The 20,109-nt window shown below is 35.6% G+C and overlaps 1 protein-coding gene across 3 annotated transcripts in view; it reads right to left on the bottom strand.

The window, feature by feature from the left end:
- Positions 1–1,221: 1,221 nt before the first annotated feature.
- Positions 1,222–20,109, bottom strand: part of nell2b (neural EGFL like 2b) — a 405,950-nt gene continuing 387,062 nt past the window's right edge. For all 3 annotated transcript variants that reach the window (XM_039760883.1, XM_039760881.1, XM_039760882.1), the window contains one exon: positions 1,222–1,701. In XM_039760883.1, the coding sequence (XP_039616817.1) occupies positions 1,660–1,701 (42 nt within the window). In that variant the 3' untranslated portion in view covers positions 1,222–1,659. The remainder of the gene's footprint in view (positions 1,702–20,109) is intronic.

Below are 20,109 nucleotides of genomic sequence, written 5' to 3'. Positions count from 1 at the left end.
CCACTCACTAAAGCTTTATTACAGTACCTACAATTATAAAGAAATAAAAAACACACAATGGCTATTTTATCTATAAAATCACCAATTGTTGATGAGTGAGTGATGAATAAGTCAATCAACTTTGCATCTTTTATAGATAGATAGATAGATCTACAAAGGCAAGAAAGTTGATCACATTGACCTTACTCATACTCAAGTAAGTGTAATATACACCATGCCAAAATCCAAAACATGTGCTCAAGTGCTCAACAGTTAGGAGAGAATGCTAAAATCTTAACAAAACAGTTTAGGATTTAACAGTGTACTGCAATGCCTCCTGGGTGTATATCTTCATAATTACTCCACTGAATAACATCAAAGATCCCTTAGGATGTCCAAAAGATACCAGGGACAACATCCAAGATCTCATGAACTCTTTTGCCATAGATGATGTCCAAGTCAGTACCTCAAGAATGCAAGAAAGGTGTGATCAGCCTGAGGCCTTTTGCATGATAATGACACCATTAATTCCAGCAAACCAAAAAGAAAATGAATTGTAGAGCATTTTGACTTTTGGAAGAAACAGTTGGATTTCCTTAGCACAACAAAAAAGCAAAACCAGAAAAGAATGATTCATGTAAGACAAGCAACAAAGAAAAATTTGCAAAACTTCCTCAAAAGACTCGACAAGAGACTGTGTCTCATCATTTCAGTTATCGTCATTAAATAGAAGTCAAATTCATTCTTTTGTTTCATTTATGAAATAAAAAATGAAAACTTTGCATATGGTGTCTTTAAAAGTACCGTTATTTCTCTAATATGAAAGCTTGATTTGGCAAAAATCAAGCTTAATTCATAATAATTTGTTTTAAAATTTAAAATATTAGTCCTACTTGTATTGGATAATATAAAGAGACATCTCATTTCTAAATATATTTAATAGGCTTTAAACGTTAATATCGATTATGTGATTTTTTCCATGAATATAACAATCAACGTAGCTTCCTAGAATTTACAGTATCCCCTATGCCTTCAAAACAGCACCAGAAAATTTTGCGGGAAATAGTCGTCCACCCATCCATTTACATAAAACAGATAACTATACAGCTAGAAAACTTTACAGCACATACTTACAATCTATAAACACTAAGATCTAAAAAGTAACTGTCCTAAAGATTAAGAAACATGTTAAATAATAGTGACAAACAATCGGGATAAAAATAAAGTAATAAGTCAGAGAACTATGATGAATGTAAATGAAAATGTTTATTTCACTATTACACATAAACAAGCTACTGTATCAAGTAACAAATGAATCATTAAATAAAATCAGTGCTACTAAACAATAAAACTTAAACCACTCATTTTTTTGAAATGTCAGTGTTATTTTTTTTTCCATTTTTAGGAACAAATAATCATTAAAAATATGTTAATGGTAAATACTGAATACACTCATGCCAGCACACTGTATCTTCTTTTTTACAGCATTACATTGAAAACTCATTTGTTTTCATGGAAACACACAAATATCTGGAGTGCTGTTTAGCGAGTATTAAAGGGGCTGTCACACAGTCCGTCTTCCATTTGGTCGATTGTATTTGGTATAAAGAGGCGCCTGGAAAGAAAACTCGTGCTCTTGTCAAGATTCCTGTACAAATACCTTAATGGCAAATTTTGATCCTAAAGACACACAGGATCCACTGAACAGCAGATGTGTCCATTCTACAAAACAGAAAAAAACAAAGAAATATTTTATATCTGAACATGTTTCATATAATGTGATATATTTTATTTTTATTATCTAAAATAAATATTTACATGTAATTGTATTTATTTTTAATTAAATACATATATTTATTTATATGTATACTAAATAATACATAATGATACAATACTAAGAATACTGTATATCATGTATGCTAATACAATTGTATAAAATATTATTTCAATATTTATTTAGTTAATCATACACAGTAAAATAATGTATCAGACAGATTAGATGAAAGCAAGGTACTCTTCTAAGCAATTCTTTGCAATTTTATTGTTTGTTGTATTCATATTAACTGTTATCACAGGGGGCACACAATCCAAAGGATGACTTAATGAAGCTCAGGAATTTCTGAGACAGTAACCAGTTTAGGGTATGGAACAGACATCACATTCCTTAAAGAAGTAGAGGTGGCTTCCTCATTTATCCACTATCCTGCGTTCAAATCCTGCTCTTGGCCATTGCCTGCATTCAGTTTGCCTGTTTTGTCTGTTTTTTCGTGGATTTTACTCTGGGCACTCCTGCTTATCTTGCCCTCCTATGCCAGACATGCCAGTTGGTGATTCTAAATCAGAGTGGGTCCAGTGATAGACTGGTACCCTGTCCATGCCTGCTTTTTGCAGTGTATCTGATATTGAATTGGACTACATGGGATGGCACCCGTGAGGTGCGTGTATGTGACTCTTACAGAGTAGCAGTCAGTGGTTATGAAAAACGTAGGAGGTTAGGAATGCTGTGTCATCATGACTGTCTCATACACATGTAGGATCTATGGGTTCTCTTTGTCTATTCAAGGGCTTTCTTCAGTTGCCTTCACTCTTTGACCAAAGCAAAAAAAAAACTGGATCAAATACAGATAGGTACAGCTAGCTTTTACATCGAGTAAAAGCTAATTAGATATTCCAAGGTGTTTGGTCCTTAAAATACTGGCTTCTGACAGCAGCAATCTGGTAGCCGAGGTAGCTAGGAATCAGGAGCATATGGTGAATACTACCCTCATGTTGTGACTATGACTTGAGCTAAATGCTGTACATTAATAACAGCATTCATCATCATTTTTATTACGTATGAAGTTGATACCTTTATTCAAGGCAACTAACAACAATTACAATTATTTACAGAGCAAGCACACAAGGGTTAAATTACTGAGACAGGAGCCGAACTTGCAACCTAAGCTATAGCAGCTAAGCTACACAGTTAGCTGAGATGGGGCTGAAAATTAGGAACAAGCTCAAATGTCAGTGGAACAGGTTATATTTAATAAAGAGACAAAAAAATAACAGACATAACAAATCTGACATGATATTAAGATGTATTTATGAATATACACTCAGTGGCTACTTTATTAAGTACATCTACAGTACAGGCCAAAAGTTTGGACACACCTCCTCATTCAATGTGTTTTCTTTATTTTCATGACCATTTATATTGGTAGATTCTCACTCAAGGCATCAAAACTATGAATGAACACATGTGGAGTTATGTACTTAACAAAAAAAGGTGAAATAACTGAAAACATGTTTTATATTCTAGTTTCTTCAAAATGGCCACCCTTTGCTCTGATTACTGCTTTGGACACTCTTGACATTCTCTTCAACAGGTAGTCACCTGAAATGGTTTTCACTTCACAGGTGTGCCTTATGAGGGGTTATTTAGTGGAATTTCTTGCTTTATCAATGGGGTTGGGACCAGCAGTTGTGCTGTGCAGAAGTCAGGTTAGTTGGACGATAATTTATTTTTCAACAGGACAATGACCTCAAACACACCTCCAGGCTGTGTAAGGGCTGACCAAGAAGGTGAGTGATGGAGTGCTGTAAATGGTCATGAAAATAAAGAAAACACATTGAATGAGGAGGTGTGTCCAAACCTTTGGCCTGTACTGTATCTAGTATCAGGTAGGACATCCTGTTTCTACCAGGGCAGCCTGAATTCCTTAAGGATTTGATTAGGCAAGATGATGGAAACATTCCTTAGGGTTTCTGGTCCATGTTGGCTCGCTGGTATCACACAGATCCCATACATTTCTCTGCCACACATTTATTGCTGCAAACCTCCCACTTCACTTCATTACAAAAGTTCCTGTGTTGGATTGAGATATGGGGAATGTGCAGGCCATTTTGATGTCCATGTAGCCTTATCTTCCTGTTTTTACCTGACACGACTTGGTCTTCTGTTGTTGTAGCTCATCTGCTTCAAGGTCTAACACATTGTGCTTTCAGTGAATCACTTCTACATACTGCTGTTGTTGTCTGAGTATTTGTGACCATTCTATTAGCTTGGATAAAGCTCGCTACAATCATGCTTCTAGCCCATTCTGAGATTTGGTAAAACAAAAACTTTACTTCAGACCATGTCTACTTGCTAGATAGATAGTATTTTATTTGTCCCAAGAGGGAAATTTATTTTTTACAGCGAGTACACAATTATTATAGCAAAAAGCTACAACCCTCTCGAACTCCAGCAAGATTTACAAGAAGGACAAAACTTCTGACTTCGCTAAAATTTAGCAGTAACAGTAAGTCATTGTAAATGGTGTATTTCCATGGGTGTAATGCAGCGTCTGTAGTGTTTCTTTACACATTTCTGCTGAATAGTTCATTGGCTGAAGGAAAATGAGCAGGATTGCTCATAAAAGCACTCAGCATAATAGCACCGGGGGTTCACTCTTCATCCCATAACTAAGATTGCCCTTTAATTTGCTTCTTAATTCAGTGGGCCTCACTTGAAGTGATGTTACCGCAGCTCAGTGCACCACATCATAGAATATTGCCCTGGAAGAGTTTCTGTCAATAGGCTAGCATGCCTAATATGTTATAAAGTGGCCAATGACTGTATCTTAGTATTTGTTACAATGCATTAAAATGTCATGTTAAATAATGCATTTATGTTTGGTCCTTTTTCTTTATATTATTTCCTTTTTAGTAGATAAGATCCCATTAACTGGTCAAATAAATAGTATTCTATGATAAACCAGTTGCATGAAACTAATTTTAGGGAGTGTATAACTTTAATAATATTACCCAATATCCTTGGCTACAAGAGACCTCCCTTGAAGGGGCCTGAATTGACTCAAAAGCTTACATATTGTAATCTTTTTAGTTAGCCAATAAAAGGTGTCATTCTGCTTGGCTTTTCTCTACATTCATAATGGCTAACACGGTACAACACCCTAGTACTACAGAATGTTCCTTTAAGTTCTACAACTCAGTTTAATAAAAGCGATCCATCAGATCATTTATGGAATAACACCCAATGGTATCAAAATCAGCTACTTCAGTCAAAATACAAGTGTGCTCACATTAGTAACTATGCAATGTAATCCTAGTTGCTTCTTAACATGCATGTTGTATGAGGCTTCAAATACAAAAAATATTGTGAGAGGCTTTAGCTATTCCTGAAATAATATGAAAACAAAATCTAAAATACATAAACAATCCTACCAGAAAAAGCACAATCAACATAAAATACAACAAAATAAATCAGAACTCTCAAAAACATAAGAACAACAGTTAGATAATGTTGTTGTCATTGTTATTAAACTACAATAAAACACATTTTGCCCATTTAAAGTTACATCTGAAATTCTCCCAAAAATGAATATAATGATAAACTTGATAAATAAAATTGAGAAAGTGATTGTTTTTTCCTCATCAAGCAAGGGGAGGAAGCCAAAGCATGATTGATTCATATGCTAGGTAAGCAGTCACGAAAATGTAAAGTTCAGTAAATCACAACTCAAAAATGTAACTCAACAAACAAACAAAATTCTAAATATTCTACTTTGCAAATTGTTCTATTTAGATTCTTTTTAGCATGTGTCTTTAAGCGAAAGAATTACAAAAAATGGTAAGGAAATACTTCAGACATACATGTGACAAGAACTGAAAGGTGTCTTGGAGTGGAGATGTGTTATTGGAGGTGGCTTGTGGTCAGACCTGAAACCAAACAGTTCTCTTCATTATGTAAAAATGTAAATCTCTGGCAACGAGCTCCATAGTTAGTTATGCATGGTTGAGCAACTACCTTTATTCTTTTTTTATTTCTAATGTGCTAATTATAATTTCCATAGTTAAATGGTGAAATATGAAATTCAGTTTGGTAAATATCCATAGGAAAAAGAATTAGAATAAATACTGGTATTATGTCGCAGTAAGAGCTGAATTTAAATCTCGAGTAGTAAGAAGAAAAAACTTAAATAATCAGTACTCATGTACTGTGATGTATAATAGCCTAACCAGCCATTTCAAGCACCATCTGTAGTTATAATAGAAATCTGGAAATAAATCCTTATAAAATCTCAGAATAAACTGGAGGGCAAATTCACATTGACACCAGTGGGTTTACGGCTTAGAAGCATGTGTTTAAACAAATCGGGAGGATAAATTAGTCTTCTGGAGGCTTTCATCAGAAATATAAAACCAAATGTCCAGATTTTAATTGGAGTTGAAACACTTAATTTATCGAAGCTGCAGGTGTTAATGTGACTTTGCCATTGGTGCATGTCTATAATTGTTTAAAGTATTTAATTGATGCAGTAGTTTACTGCTAGAAAATGTGGTCAGCCACCTTGCTGTTTAAAGACAAGTACAATATTGCAATATTTTTAATAATTTTTACGGGTAAGGAATACATTTTAGAATGTAAACTGCAATTCCATGAAACACACAGCAATGGCATTGAAACATGGACAATGTAGTACATTTGGTTTTCACGCCAATACATTTTATCATTCGTTAGAAATTACACTAGGAAGTGTATATATTTCTTTTTTTCAGACAGAAATGATTTCTTTTCACTTTAATTCATCTTAATCTAAACTGAGACATACACAGAGCCGAATAATATAAAAGTAAATATTTTATAACCAAAATGTCATGTCCATGAGCATATCTTACAAAGGAGATTTACTTTGACACACTCTACTAACAACAGTTATGCAGCATCTGTTCTCATTTTTCAATGCCATATTTTAATTCAGCAGCAGTTCTATCAGACAATCTGTACTTCAAATGGGAGCACTGCAGACTGCCACATTCTGTACATGTGTAGCATAGTTAACCATTAGCAAAACAAAAACAAATTTCCTTTCAGCGTTTTTTGAACTCCTTCAAAATGCTTTTAAATAACATCTACAGTATTTATACTTTACTAGTCTATTCATAGCTGGCACAGGGAACCGATAGCTATTACTGCTGCCTTACGGGTCTAGTGACCAGTGTTTGAATAACAGTCTGTGTCTGCATTGATTTTCCATAGGTACTACAGCATTTTTCCTGCATCACAAAGAGGTGCATGTTATGTTGACATGAGTATGTGCAGATAAATAAGACAGACATTTATACAGTATATATTTACTGCCCTGCAGAAGGCACCCAGCTCTCCAAACCCAACACAGGCAGACACAGGACACAAGTTCAGCACACAAGTTTTATTTTGTCTTATGGGAAACACTTTCCCTCGTTTCCCACTTGCTCACCACAGTTCACAAGCACAATACATAATCCTTTTCTTCTTCTTGTCTGTCTTTCTCTTTGTCTTCCACCTCCACTCCTCCCATCAAGCTTTGTCCTCTCCCTCCCGACTCTGGCTTCCTGAATGGAATAAGGTTGCTCCTTTTATAGAGCACCTGGAATGCTCCAGGTGTCCCATAATCTGCAATAAAGGATTCAGCCATTTCTGCAACACCCCCTGGTGGCACCCACGAAATCTAACAGGGCTGTGCCGAACTCCAACTCCCATATTGCCCTGTTAGAGTCTGAGGCATCGCCACAACCCAGAGGGGCTGCCATCTAGTGGTTTGGGGGAGATAAATCCCTGTACATGTTTTCTCCTCAGGTTCTTCCATTATATAGGCACCCCAGCCAGGTAAGGGTCCTGGCCATCTGACAGTCTGAGTGTGCTCTGTGTTGAATTGGAGCCTGCTCAAGAGTTGGTTCCTAAATGTGCCCAATGCTGCCAGAATAGGATTTAATGGACTGTATTATAAGAATTATTTGTGAAATATACTGACTTGGATACTCTATGAGTTGCTTTACAAAGTGATTTGTGTATTAAAATAAATAAAAAAGAAACCCTATTGCCAAGATGGGATTACATTTTTATGAATTTTCAATATTTTTGGCATATTCATTTCATTTTGCCTTTTTATTTGTTTTCAAAAGGAAGATGTTCTTACTGAGTTGTGAAATGTATTTTCATTAGAAGATAATTACTTATCTATATTCTTTTTCAAGCTCTGTAATGAACTCTCTGCTAAAGACTGAATATACCTTTAAATTACTTTGACCTCTAAAAGAAAGTATGCAACATATTCAAATCTTTGCAGTTTTTGGTTTAATATGTGTGTCCTTTCAGTAATCTGTTTTCTGGCATGGCAATCTCTATTAATTAAAAAAATGATTGATTCAGTCAAAAATTGGCTCTCAAAATGTAATGTTCCTCATACAAAACAAATTTTAAGTATTATTTTGTAAAGAGTCATACAATGAAATTACATACTAGCTTCTTAAGATATGCATTGTTTTCTAGAATACTAATACTTATAATACTTTAATCACAGTAAAAATGACAATTTCATGAGATCCAACTTTAGTAACCTCTGATGGGAATTGATGATGTCTGTGTAATAATGCTAGCTACTTTTATAGCTGTGAGAAAATACGGATAACAAAATCATCATTATCTTTCAAGTACCCTGAAAGTCATTTGCCAGCACAACTAAATTTAGAAAAGTGGATTACAATTTGTTCTCATTTTTAGGTGTTTAAAATATCATTGTATACTATGTATGCCAAGGTAATGATTCCAAGCTGCGACACAAAACACAGTCATGCATAATTCCAAAGTGCTGGTTTCACTGCTGTAGAAAAGTTTACACAAAATGAGGCCACTCAGTCTGGCACAGTTTGCTAACTGTAATTTACCCAGCTTGTCCTACAAAATGTTACTTTGAAATCTGAAGATTGTTAGGCACTGATATATTTCTTCGTGTAAGGATTACTTGGCCCTTATCTGAGATGAGACTCTGGTGCATGTTCAAGGTCTTATTTTAAAGTAACAATTGGGCCTCATACTTAACACCTCTCACCTCTTTATCTCTGCTTGCTTAAGATGAAAAGAATAAACTTCTTCAACCTTTTCTCTCATGTCATAATTCTACAATGAGCTAGTGGCTCTTCTCTGAGTGTTTTGCTGCACTTTTAATACCCTCTTGAACTATGGAGACAAAACTTCAGTCAGTATTCCAGATTTGGTGTCACAAGTGTGCTATAATTCTTCTCGATCTTCTTCCTCTTTTCCCACTTCTATGTGGGGTCAATGTGCTTGATCAACCTTTTACAGCTTGATCCTGCACCTCCGTGCCAGTCAAACCTTTTTCCTTCAGATTGTCTTTTACTTTATCCATTCAACTCCGCTTTGGCCTCCCTCGCTTTCTCCTCCCCTGTACTTCCATTTCCATTACTCTTTTGCCCACATTTTCATTGTCTCTAAGCAGAAAGTGTGGTGTAGTGCTTAAGGCCTTGGACTTCAAACCCTGAGATTATGGGTGCAAATCCTGCTAATGATGCTGTGTGAACATAAACAAGTCACTTGACCTGCCTGTGTTTCAACTGGAAAACAAAATGAAATGTGACCAATTGTATCATAAATGTTGCAAGTCACCATGGATAAAAGTGTCAGCCAAATAAATGTAAATGTCACTCCTAATCACATGTCCATACTACCAGGGCTGTCTTAACAGCATTATACGCCCCTGGGCAAAGCAGTGCACTGGGATCCCTACCTACACAACCACTCAACAAGTCACAACATACATAGATTAGCATGGGGCCCATATGCTTTGTGGGTCCCCCGGGCAACTGCCCAGCAGGCCCATGCATTAAGACGGCCCTGCCCACCACCTCAACCTACTTATCTGTACTTTCTTAGACATCCCTCCCACTCCTCTGATTGTCTCATTTCTTCTTCTGTCCTTTTTTGTAACTTCACACAATCATCTCAAAATTCTCATTTCTGCCACATCTCTAACTTCTTTTCCTGTCCTCCCTCTGATTGTCTCATTTCTTCTTCTGTCCTTTTTTGTAACTTCACACAATCATCTCAACATTCTCATTTCTGCCACATCTAACTTCTTTTCCTGTCCTCCTTTTATTGTCTATATCTCAGCTCCATAAATAATTGCTGGTCTTAAAACTGTCATAAAAACCTAACCTTTAAATTTGTCAATCACACAATATTCCTACTGCCCACACTGCACTCTGTGGGTTATCGCTCCATCTAGTTTTCCATCTTGAGCTATCACTGATCTTAAGATATTTAAATGCATCCCCTCCTTTCATTAGCTCTCCCTGTAGGCCAACGTTTGAAACTTAATCATTAAGTGTGCTATATAATGTAACTTAACCATAAGATAATAAGCATCCTGTTGACATTTTCAGATCCTTCTAGCATAAAATACACATTGTTTAAGTATGTTTAAACTTTTTAAAAATTCTACAGTATGTAAAGTATTTAAAATACATTTATGTTAAACCTAACTTTGACATATGGTGCAGATGCATTTTATGAATTCTATTTTGGTCTAGCTGGAGAGATTTTAGCTAAATTCAGAATAGCTGCTAATTCGCCAGCTTACAGACATCTATTATTTATGACGATCATTTCAATTAAGCAAATGCAAGTGACCTGATGTTACATTTTCTTAGTGATCGTCATAGAGTCATTTCAAATGATTACTATAAAATTAGGCAGGGATCACTGACTGAACACTGAAGTCAAACGTTCTTTGACAAACTCAGAACTTGTTTAAAAATGTTAGTGGGTTTCTCCATTTTTTAAGCAAGGTTCAGACATAAGTGAATGCATGCTGTCATCTTTTATAAGGGAGGTGCAATGATGTCACAGGTGGAGAACTATGTGATTAACAACCGTATTAGTACAGTACACAATAAGGAGGCAGCAACCATCACAAAATACTGGCTATCATAGGAAACAATACCAAACAAAATTACAGCATGCAGACATCACAAAAAAAGACTGAAACATATATTTAAAAAAATCAGGAAAATAATTAATCCAATATACAATATCCTGTGCAAAGTAGAAATATCCTGCAGTATCATATTCAAAACAGAAACCAGGGTTAGGGTTAACAGTCCAACACAGAGCACACTCACACACAATCAAACTTAATCATGTGTGCAAGTGAAATGTTTCCATGGAACCTAACAAAAGTAACTTTGATGTAGATGGTAATCACGAGTACAGAGAGAAAACTACCCAAGTAGACGCAGGAAGGACATGCAAATATGTAAAGTCTGCAGGCATGCACTGCCTGGGCTGAAATTTTAAGTAAGGACTACGAAATTCACGGCTCCATCATGCCATGTCTTGGCTTTTACATTTTTATCTACATTTAAATAATACAGACTACAGAGCCAATACTTTAATAGATCTTAATTTATATCGATAAATAAATTTGGAACTCTTAGTTATTGTTTTTGAATTAATTTTATCTGAAACATTTAAGCTCTCTGGTGCACTCGCAAATGAGGATTTCCTATTTGTTTAAATCTTTCTGTTCTTAATGAATGAAGAAACATTAAAAATACACGAAGATACCATGATTCTCATGACCTATTTTTTTAAATTAAAGCAATAAAATTTATTCAGACAGTAAAGAATTGATCTAACTCTAAATATTAAATATAACCCTTTGATTTTTCAAGCAGTAACACGCGCCTATATTTTTTGAAAAACAGTCATTACCGACTGTTTTCAAATTCTGACAAAGGTAGACAAGACAACGGACACAAGTGAGCAATGGCTTCCTTTAGCAACTTAAAGTAAGTATTCAAATACTTTGATTATCAGTCACTACAGAAATGCAATGCAGAATTTTACAAACAGTATCTTTGTACAATGAAAAAAAATCCACTACGTAGTGATATGCATGTCCCATTCAAATAACCTGTCATTCTGATATCTCACATTTTTGTTTATGAGGTAGCAGTATGAAAAATTAATGCCATGAAAAATAATTTGAAAAATGTGACTACTTTAAGCAAGAATCTGATATAACATTGCCATAAGACTTCCAGAAACTTATATCTGCCCTGGAAATGTGTTAACCATTAAATGGAGTAATACGTTGCACTGCTGATGCATGCGAGAAGCCCTATAAAACCGCATACTGTATAGCCAAGCACTCAGTCTGGTTTAGAGACAGGCTAAATGATTTATTGCTTTAAAAATAAAGCATTCCCCATGCAGTGCTCTAGGCTGCAAGAGGTGTACACACAAAAATAAATTAACCTCTAACAAATCTCATTTGTCCTGTTTTTTAGAGTTGTCTTCTTTGATAGGTACAATATCAGGAGAATTTCATTGGGCTCTGAATTGAATACCATGTTTTAACACATCCTGAACACTTTTGCAGTTAAATTTTGTTAAAAAATGTAAAATGTATAACTTTCTTTCAACATACATGCATAAACTAACAGATGGATGGACATGACAATAACATTATGCCAACTTTATTCTTTATCTCGATGCAATGATGCAGTGACTGCAAGCAGAAATTATCAAAGAGGACCCCATGCCCCATTCAATGAAGCGATCAAGTCTCGTGCTGAAATCAAGAGTAGGAAAAAATCTGTTGCATTTAATGACCCACCATCTACATGCTACCTTGTTAAAAGTATGATCAGCCCTCAGTTATGGAACATGTGGGGGACCTAATCTTTCCTTGCCTGAACATAATTTCTGATACCACCTTATTCAGAAAAGATCCTTGAACTATAACTCATGGTGTAGCATATACTGTATAAACTAGGGTAACCTGAAGTTTTCTTTTCCTTGGATGTGTCCTTTTTTAGGCTTAAACTATCTGTCTGACAAAGCCATACAAATTCCTCAATGGGCTATTTATTTACTATGTTTTTTTAAAGTTCATATTCTTTTAATGTCCTGTTTTAAGAAAAAAGAGGTTTTGGGTTTGGTTTTATTGTTAGTTTTGTAAGTGCTTTTAGTGTGGTGCAGGCAGTTCCATGCCAAGGATTTTGGCCACCAATTGCACAGGATTGGTTAGAGCATGGAGCTCGTGTGGGGGGGTGGGGGTCGGACAAAAAAATATAAAAAAGGATTTCTTGGGAAGAAAAAACCCAAAATGAATGCAAATAAAACAAAAAAGCACTCAAGAAACCACCCAGAAATTAAATAAAATATCAGATTACAACAATTCCAATTAGTACGTGTTTGCACCCAGACAGAAGCAATAATTAATTCTGTGATTGCTCTCAATTCCATTAAAACAGTTTATGAGCATTTGGAGATAAGGCACTGAAGCTGATAGCAGTAATCACAGTACATTCAAAATATAAAAATTTTAAGTTTAAAATAGGGATTTTGTTTTCCTTTTTTGCCATTTTGTACTGTAAGGGAAATACTGCATCAATGACACAACTGTCTAAAGAATTTACTTAGAGGTTTAATAAAATGTAAGAAATGTAAATTATTTTTATTAGAAAAATTAATAAACATTGATAACTTTGGAGGCTTGGGTCTGATGCCAATTAATGTCTCACATCCTCTTTTTTTGAAAATCAATATATGGTATCACATGCGGGCATTGGAGGCAGTCAAGGGGCTTAAGTGGTTGTTGTATACCAGGACGGGGTTAACAAGCTGTACTAATGTTTTTTCTCCTTCCCCGGTAGATCCCCAGAAGTAAAACCTCTCTAATTCTGCACCCCTGGCCACAACTACAATCAAGCTCTGTCATCACTTCCAGCAACTCAGCAGACACGCCTTGTCCTCCCTCACCGCTTTAAAAACCCAACCTCTTCAGATCACGAACCATCCAGTTTTGGACACAGTCATTTCTGACTACTCTTACTGAATTTTTCTTTTCATTAAGCATTGTCAAGTATACAGGGTGGATCCCCAAACTTTTTTGACGTCTCTCTGTCTTTAATTACAATGGTTATCCCCTATTTATGCCTATATTTTACAAATCTACTTATTTCTACCCACAGATGCTGTACCCTGCCTCGCCTAATCAGCTATTTGTTTTGTATGCACACTTGTGTTGTCGAAATGCTCACAATATTGTCTTTTTTAAGCATTGTTAAAGTGTTGGTAAACATTTTAAGAGTTTACGAGTTTTACTCAAAGCTTAAAGATTTATTTCCTGATCAATGTCATCATACAATCTGGTAGTAAATGTTCTTTTAATGCCACCCAGTGATGCACCAGGTTTATTTGATCTTTAGATACTACACTTATTATTTCACATGACCTCATACACCTTATTAGGTAAATAATTGTAGATAATTGTGCATATTCCAAAGACATTCACATTATGACAGGTGCCATCTGTGCTGCACAGTAAACAGCACTCAGTTTATTTTTGGTGGTGACTAGTGTTACCAATATCAGGATCACCAATCTGATAAATATCATTTAGCTGATTTGGGATTTTCTTCCACATTTTTGTGTTTATACGAATTTCTTCCAAATGCTTTGAAATCACTTCAGTTGTTTTTGTCTGGTTGAGAAAATTCTTGCATATGATATATTGTTTGACTCGTCTTAATATCTAGTTATGCATAATGCTGAGCCTTTAGGGATTATCCCATATTTTGGTTCTCTTTTTATGGCATTTTAGAACCATATTTCGTCCAGGAAATTAGACCCTTATGACAAAAAATAAACCAATAGGTGTCTTTGTCAAAAATTATCAGAAGAAGTTGAAGTGGTGCATATCACATCAACATACACCAGGGCCTTATCCGCTAAAGGGATACAAGGGTTCAAACTTCCTCCTCTTCAGACAACTTGGGGGGATCAGTAATATAGGCATGTGGAGTGTCATTTTATGCTCTATTGAGGTTTGCTAATCATTAAGACAATATTTTTCATATTGGATTCTTTGCTTGTGGCCCTAACCCTCTAAGAGCCACTCCCAGAAGGTTTAAAGATGACAAATTTCAAATATAAGCATGTTGGGTATCATTTTATACTGTTTTAAAATCAGTAAATGTGTATATGTTATTTTTTTATTTTTATTTTTAATCATTTACTAGGGATCTGTCTCATGATGGACCTCTATTAGACAATTTTTTTACAATCATTAATATGTAGACTTTAAACATTTAAATCGAAGCACATATTTCCATCCATCCATCATCCAACCCATATATCCTAAAACAGGGTCACAGGGGTCTGCTGCAGCCAATCCCAGCCAACACAGGGCACAAGGCAGGAAACAAACCCCGGGCAGGCAGTTAGCCCAGCGCAGGGCACACACACACACTAAGCACAATTTAGGATCACCAATGCACCTAACCTGCATGTCTTTGGACTGTGGGAAGAAACCGGAGTACCCAGAGGACACCCACTCAGACACAGGGAGAACATGCAAACTCCACGCAGGGAGGACCCAGGAAGTGAACCCAGGTCTCCTAACTGTGAAGCAGCAGCGCTACCCACTGCGCCACCATGCCACCCAAGAACACATTTTAAATATTCAAATATGTTATTCAAATATTCATACTATGTATTTCAACCTCTTAAAGTAAATCAGTTCTTATAAACACTCTTAATTAGGGTGACTTATGCTAATTTGGTCTTTTGTTAATTCATTTTATTAATTGCTTCCATTATACTGCTTTTTGACACTATGAATATATAATGCTGTGCTTCATGTTGCCTTTCACATCCAAGGACACTTCTTTGTTGCAATGTGTTTTTACACACGTGACAAATTAGAACAGCCAGCTATGCAATAAAAAAATAATAAATAAATAAGGGAAAGACACTCTTCAAAAATGTTTTTTGTTTAAGAATTACTGGGTTCAGACTTGGCATTCAAGACTACAATTTATTGTTCATGCCTTTAAATTAATGTTCATTCGATCCTTTGACCCTCTTTGATCCCAAGACTATGATTTTTGTTGAGCATTTTCAAAACCCTCACAATCTGAGAAACAAATAACTAATTATTCACTTTTATTTATGTGGAAAAATTATTGTCCCTTATCCTCCTCCATTATTTTCAATTACTTTAATATGACCGATAATTTCTGTAGTAGCTGATGTTTTTACCAGAGAATACATAAGGAGAAATAAACCACACTGAATTTCATGGCATGGCATGTTATGGTATTTCAAGGCAATCCTGTCCCCCATTAACCAAACATCTAAAATCAGGCCTACCTAATGAGATTTTCCAACCAATGTGTCCATACGAGTTTCTTCGACACAAAATCTGTGCGTTATCAATAATCTGCTGCATACTCTTCATGGTGCATTGATGGTTTTTCCAACAAACTACAATTCTTCAACTGCATACTTTTACAATATGGCACAGCGCTACTTGTATTGACGGGGAAACAGGGCTCAGTAGAAATGTTCCTTTTGCAAGACAAAGTCCTACATAGTCACTTGAGTCTTCTTATTTACATCCTGGTCAAGGGTGGAAGCAATTTATAGTGAGAGCAATGGCCATAGGAAGTGATCCTCATTAAATTAGTGCTCTGGCCTAATTTCGTCAATGTGGAAATACAATGGGGTAGGGCATAATTAAATAAACCAAGCTCTTACCATATGAATTGGGACAGTTAGTGTGCTTATTTTTACCTGCTTGCTCTCCTTTGTTTTACAGTACATGTCTGCTTTTAAAAGACTATGAGCAGTGATGAACTTGGCTGGCAGTGGCGCATTCTGAAGACAGAGTTCCAGGTGTGACTCTGGGTCTGTGCACACATCACTATAAAGAGCGCCATTTACAAATATGCAAGACGAAAGTTACAAGGTAAAAGATTTTTGAGTAGTAGATTGACTAAAATGCATTATCCCTGTACTTCAACCTCTGTGTTTGTTGAGACAAGAAGTAAAATGCAGTTACCGAGAGCAGCATCCTAACCGTGCCTTCAGGCAATTTGTGTATTTTTCAAACGTTTCATTGCCGAGTCAGAAGAGGAGGACGGTTACAGCTTTCCAAGTGACCTCATTCCAAAAATGGTTGAGTGCTGTTAACTTGTCTTTTTTTTTCATTCTTCACATTAATCTGAGTCAGTTGCAACAGGCAAAATATTTTTATTTTCTCAAATTCAGGGAATAGTGTTCAGAAAGAAGTGGGGACTTTGCCACTCAGGTTTCCATTATCTATCTATCTATCTATCCTTTGTCAAGAATTTGAATTTCACTTTTAGGACATTTGCAATTTTTTTCCATCTCCTTTTCCTGTGTATGTGGACAATATGCTAGAAGTCATGCATTAGGGAGTAATTGAACTCCAGTGCAATAGTAAAACTATGTTTACCAAAGTTTATTTGCTTGATTTCTATGGACTCCATATCAGGATTTCTCTCTGAGGTTTCCAAGAATGCTTTGCCACATGGTATCATTATTTACTAAACTGTTAAAAGCAAGTATAGAGAGGCCTGCTAACTTCTGATGATACAAATCTTTTAAATTAATTACTGTGACATCTAGCATATCAGTTGATATTAAATGAGTGCAGAGGCAAGCAGTTTCATGTTCATGACTAGAACAATGTCATAATGAAATCTGTACTTTAAAATGAGTCCACTTTTGGGAATTTCAGTATTGGTTTTAATAACTTTGAATAAAAACTGTTATAACTAAACAATTTCTTGGAGCAAATATTTTTAAAGTTTTTTCATTAACATATCTACTAGATTCCCTAGGTTCATATTCACACCTTGATTTTGTACAGCTATATGAGTTGTTATTGATAATTTAGCCTCCACCAAAATAGTCTGCCCACCCCTCCTATAGTGGCTACTAGAGCTGCCTCACAGACTGAGCCATATAACGTAGCTTGAAATACTTGCTTTGCTAATGCCAAATCTATCACCTAAAACTTCCCGATGGCTTAAATTGGCATAAATTAAAAATTTCAGTGACAAGGTTAATGAAATATATTGTACATTAAAGTGTTGCAAATCCAATTACAATGTTTCACACAAATGTATGTCTTTTCTTCATGGCTGTCTGTGCTTTCGTTTAATTCCAATTCCTCTACCGTGAAAATGAAATGCAAGCAGAAGAAAAGAATTGTTGTATTAAGAGTTTGCCATCTGCACAAATCCATTGAGGTTTTTACACATTTCAGGGGAAATCTGAGAGCTCACAAAGCCTGTAAAAATTTAGCTAAACTGAATTTGAATTCTAAATTGTACATGCCTCATATAAATCATTATTTAAAACCTGGTTTCTAAATAGTCATTTGAATTATTCTGCCTCCACATAAATGGGGTATTTCTAGTGCTTTTTAAGGAAATTTTGGCACATTTCTTTCTAATATTGTTTTTGTTCTTGGGGTAGAGTAATTGGGATGGTGATGATGTGCATTAAATAGGTGAGACAGACAGCAACTGGGCTGTGTAAAGTTAGCTTCAAAAACCAAGTTTGGAAGGGCAAATTAACAGTGCATGCATACTAAAAAGTTTCAAGCGTTACATCTACATTTCTTAAATTTTGGTTTAAAATGCAAACACCAATTAGTTACACACAAACCATAGTAATTTAAATTAGGTACTTAATTTGTAAAATGTATGCAAAATCAATTGCTTCTACTTTGCTGCTTCACGTAGAAATTCCCCAAAGTACATATTTTTCCTGTGCTCTGTTGCACAAATGAAGTGCATGCATTTAATGAATAGTGCTTTTTCAGCTCGTACTAAGCTGTTCTTCATTTTCCAAAGCATGATGTGCAAATACACAAGGGTATGGCATCACAAAAAACATAAATTGCATACAAAAAAACAAACATTTTGAAAACAAAGAGACCACAGATTCAAAAAAAATATCTTTAGAGATCTATAGCAGAGGAAGCATGGTGATGCTTAACCATCAGTTCTACCACTGGGTTCTGAATAATATGAGATTATGGAAGGAACTCGTAGTTACTTGGGTAATCAAGGACAGGAGATCCTGCACTAATTCCTTCCTGGATTCAAAGCTGGTAGTCCAGTACTCACTTAGAATGTGATACCATTGTAGGAGGTAGGCTGAGGTGTGACTGTGAATTGGAGTCTTATAAGATAATCATTTTCCTCCACACCTAAAGTAGATGACATTTCATATATGAAATATGTTTAGTATTGGAACATTTACAAATGCATTCTGACAATAAATTTCAGAGCATACATTTCATTGATGGCAGTGAGCACATCCTCTCAGTATAACAACTAATAGGAACAAGAACAAATCTTAGAAAGTTAATGTTAAAATGCACATAAATGTTTGCCTAATTTGTTTATTTCTCATAGCTATATAGTGTCAAACATGTGCGTATGGGAGGCAACTAAATGGCTTAAGTAAGGGCAATTCCAAGTCAGACTGGGATGCGGCACAGTGCACTGATTCTTTCTCTCGCTTTCCTGCAGACCATTCATGGGAAGTTCCAGCTGACCCTGCTGATGTCACTTCCGGGTCCAAGCCTATGAAGGAAGACCTTGTCTCCTCCGGCCCCTTTGATGTCATGTCCGGGCTCGAGCCTATGGCTGAAGACCCTTATGAGCCCAACCCATCTGACTTTACTTCCTGTCTTCCCTTTTAAAAGCCTCCACCTTTTCCTTATTCCCTCAGTTCTGTTTTGGACTCGGTTTTGTGCACATTAGTGCTGTGTTATATATTCACGATTTTGCAGCCAGGATACCAATTATATGGGTGGCTGCCGCAAACCTTGCTATGGCTCTGTGTGGAGTTTCTGACAATAGATAATGGACGATTCTGTTTAATCCCTAAAGCTAACTTGCAATGGAACTTCCTGCAGTAATAGAACGCCATAACAACAGCATAAAGTTTTCTGACTGTCCATGTATCACATCTGTATGTCTGACCTATGAACGTAACACTGAATTTTATACAGAGGACTTATAAGAGAAACTCAGAATAAAGCATATACAAGCCTAGAGCAGAAATATCTTATATAAGAATGTTTCTTTTGTAGTCTCAATTTTTTGCTTTATTTTTATGTAAACCATATTGCTTTGAATTTTTATTAAAACTTTTAAAATGAAAACAACTGAACTGTGGAAATATTTGCATGCACACGGGTCGACAAGTCACACATATTGCCTGGACCCCATAAGAAAGCAGAAGCTGCGGAATTTTTGCAAATCAGATGGACATAGCTACAGGGAAATTTAATTAGCTGGGGCAGCTTTTGAGTTGCACTATGTGTACATTCACATTTTCTGTTCACTAACTGAGAAATAAATACTGCTTAAAATCAACACTGTAAAATAAAAATTCAAATATTATTATATCAGTGACACATACTATTTTTATTTATATAAACTCTTTGAAGCTGCTTTTGTAATAACACA

Source organism: Polypterus senegalus, chromosome 8, assembly GCF_016835505.1.
Source record: "Polypterus senegalus isolate Bchr_013 chromosome 8, ASM1683550v1, whole genome shotgun sequence".
NCBI lineage: Eukaryota > Metazoa > Chordata > Cladistia > Polypteriformes > Polypteridae > Polypterus > Polypterus senegalus.
Note: the sequence above shows the minus strand (reverse complement) of the source record. Positions and strands in the feature narration are given on the sequence as shown.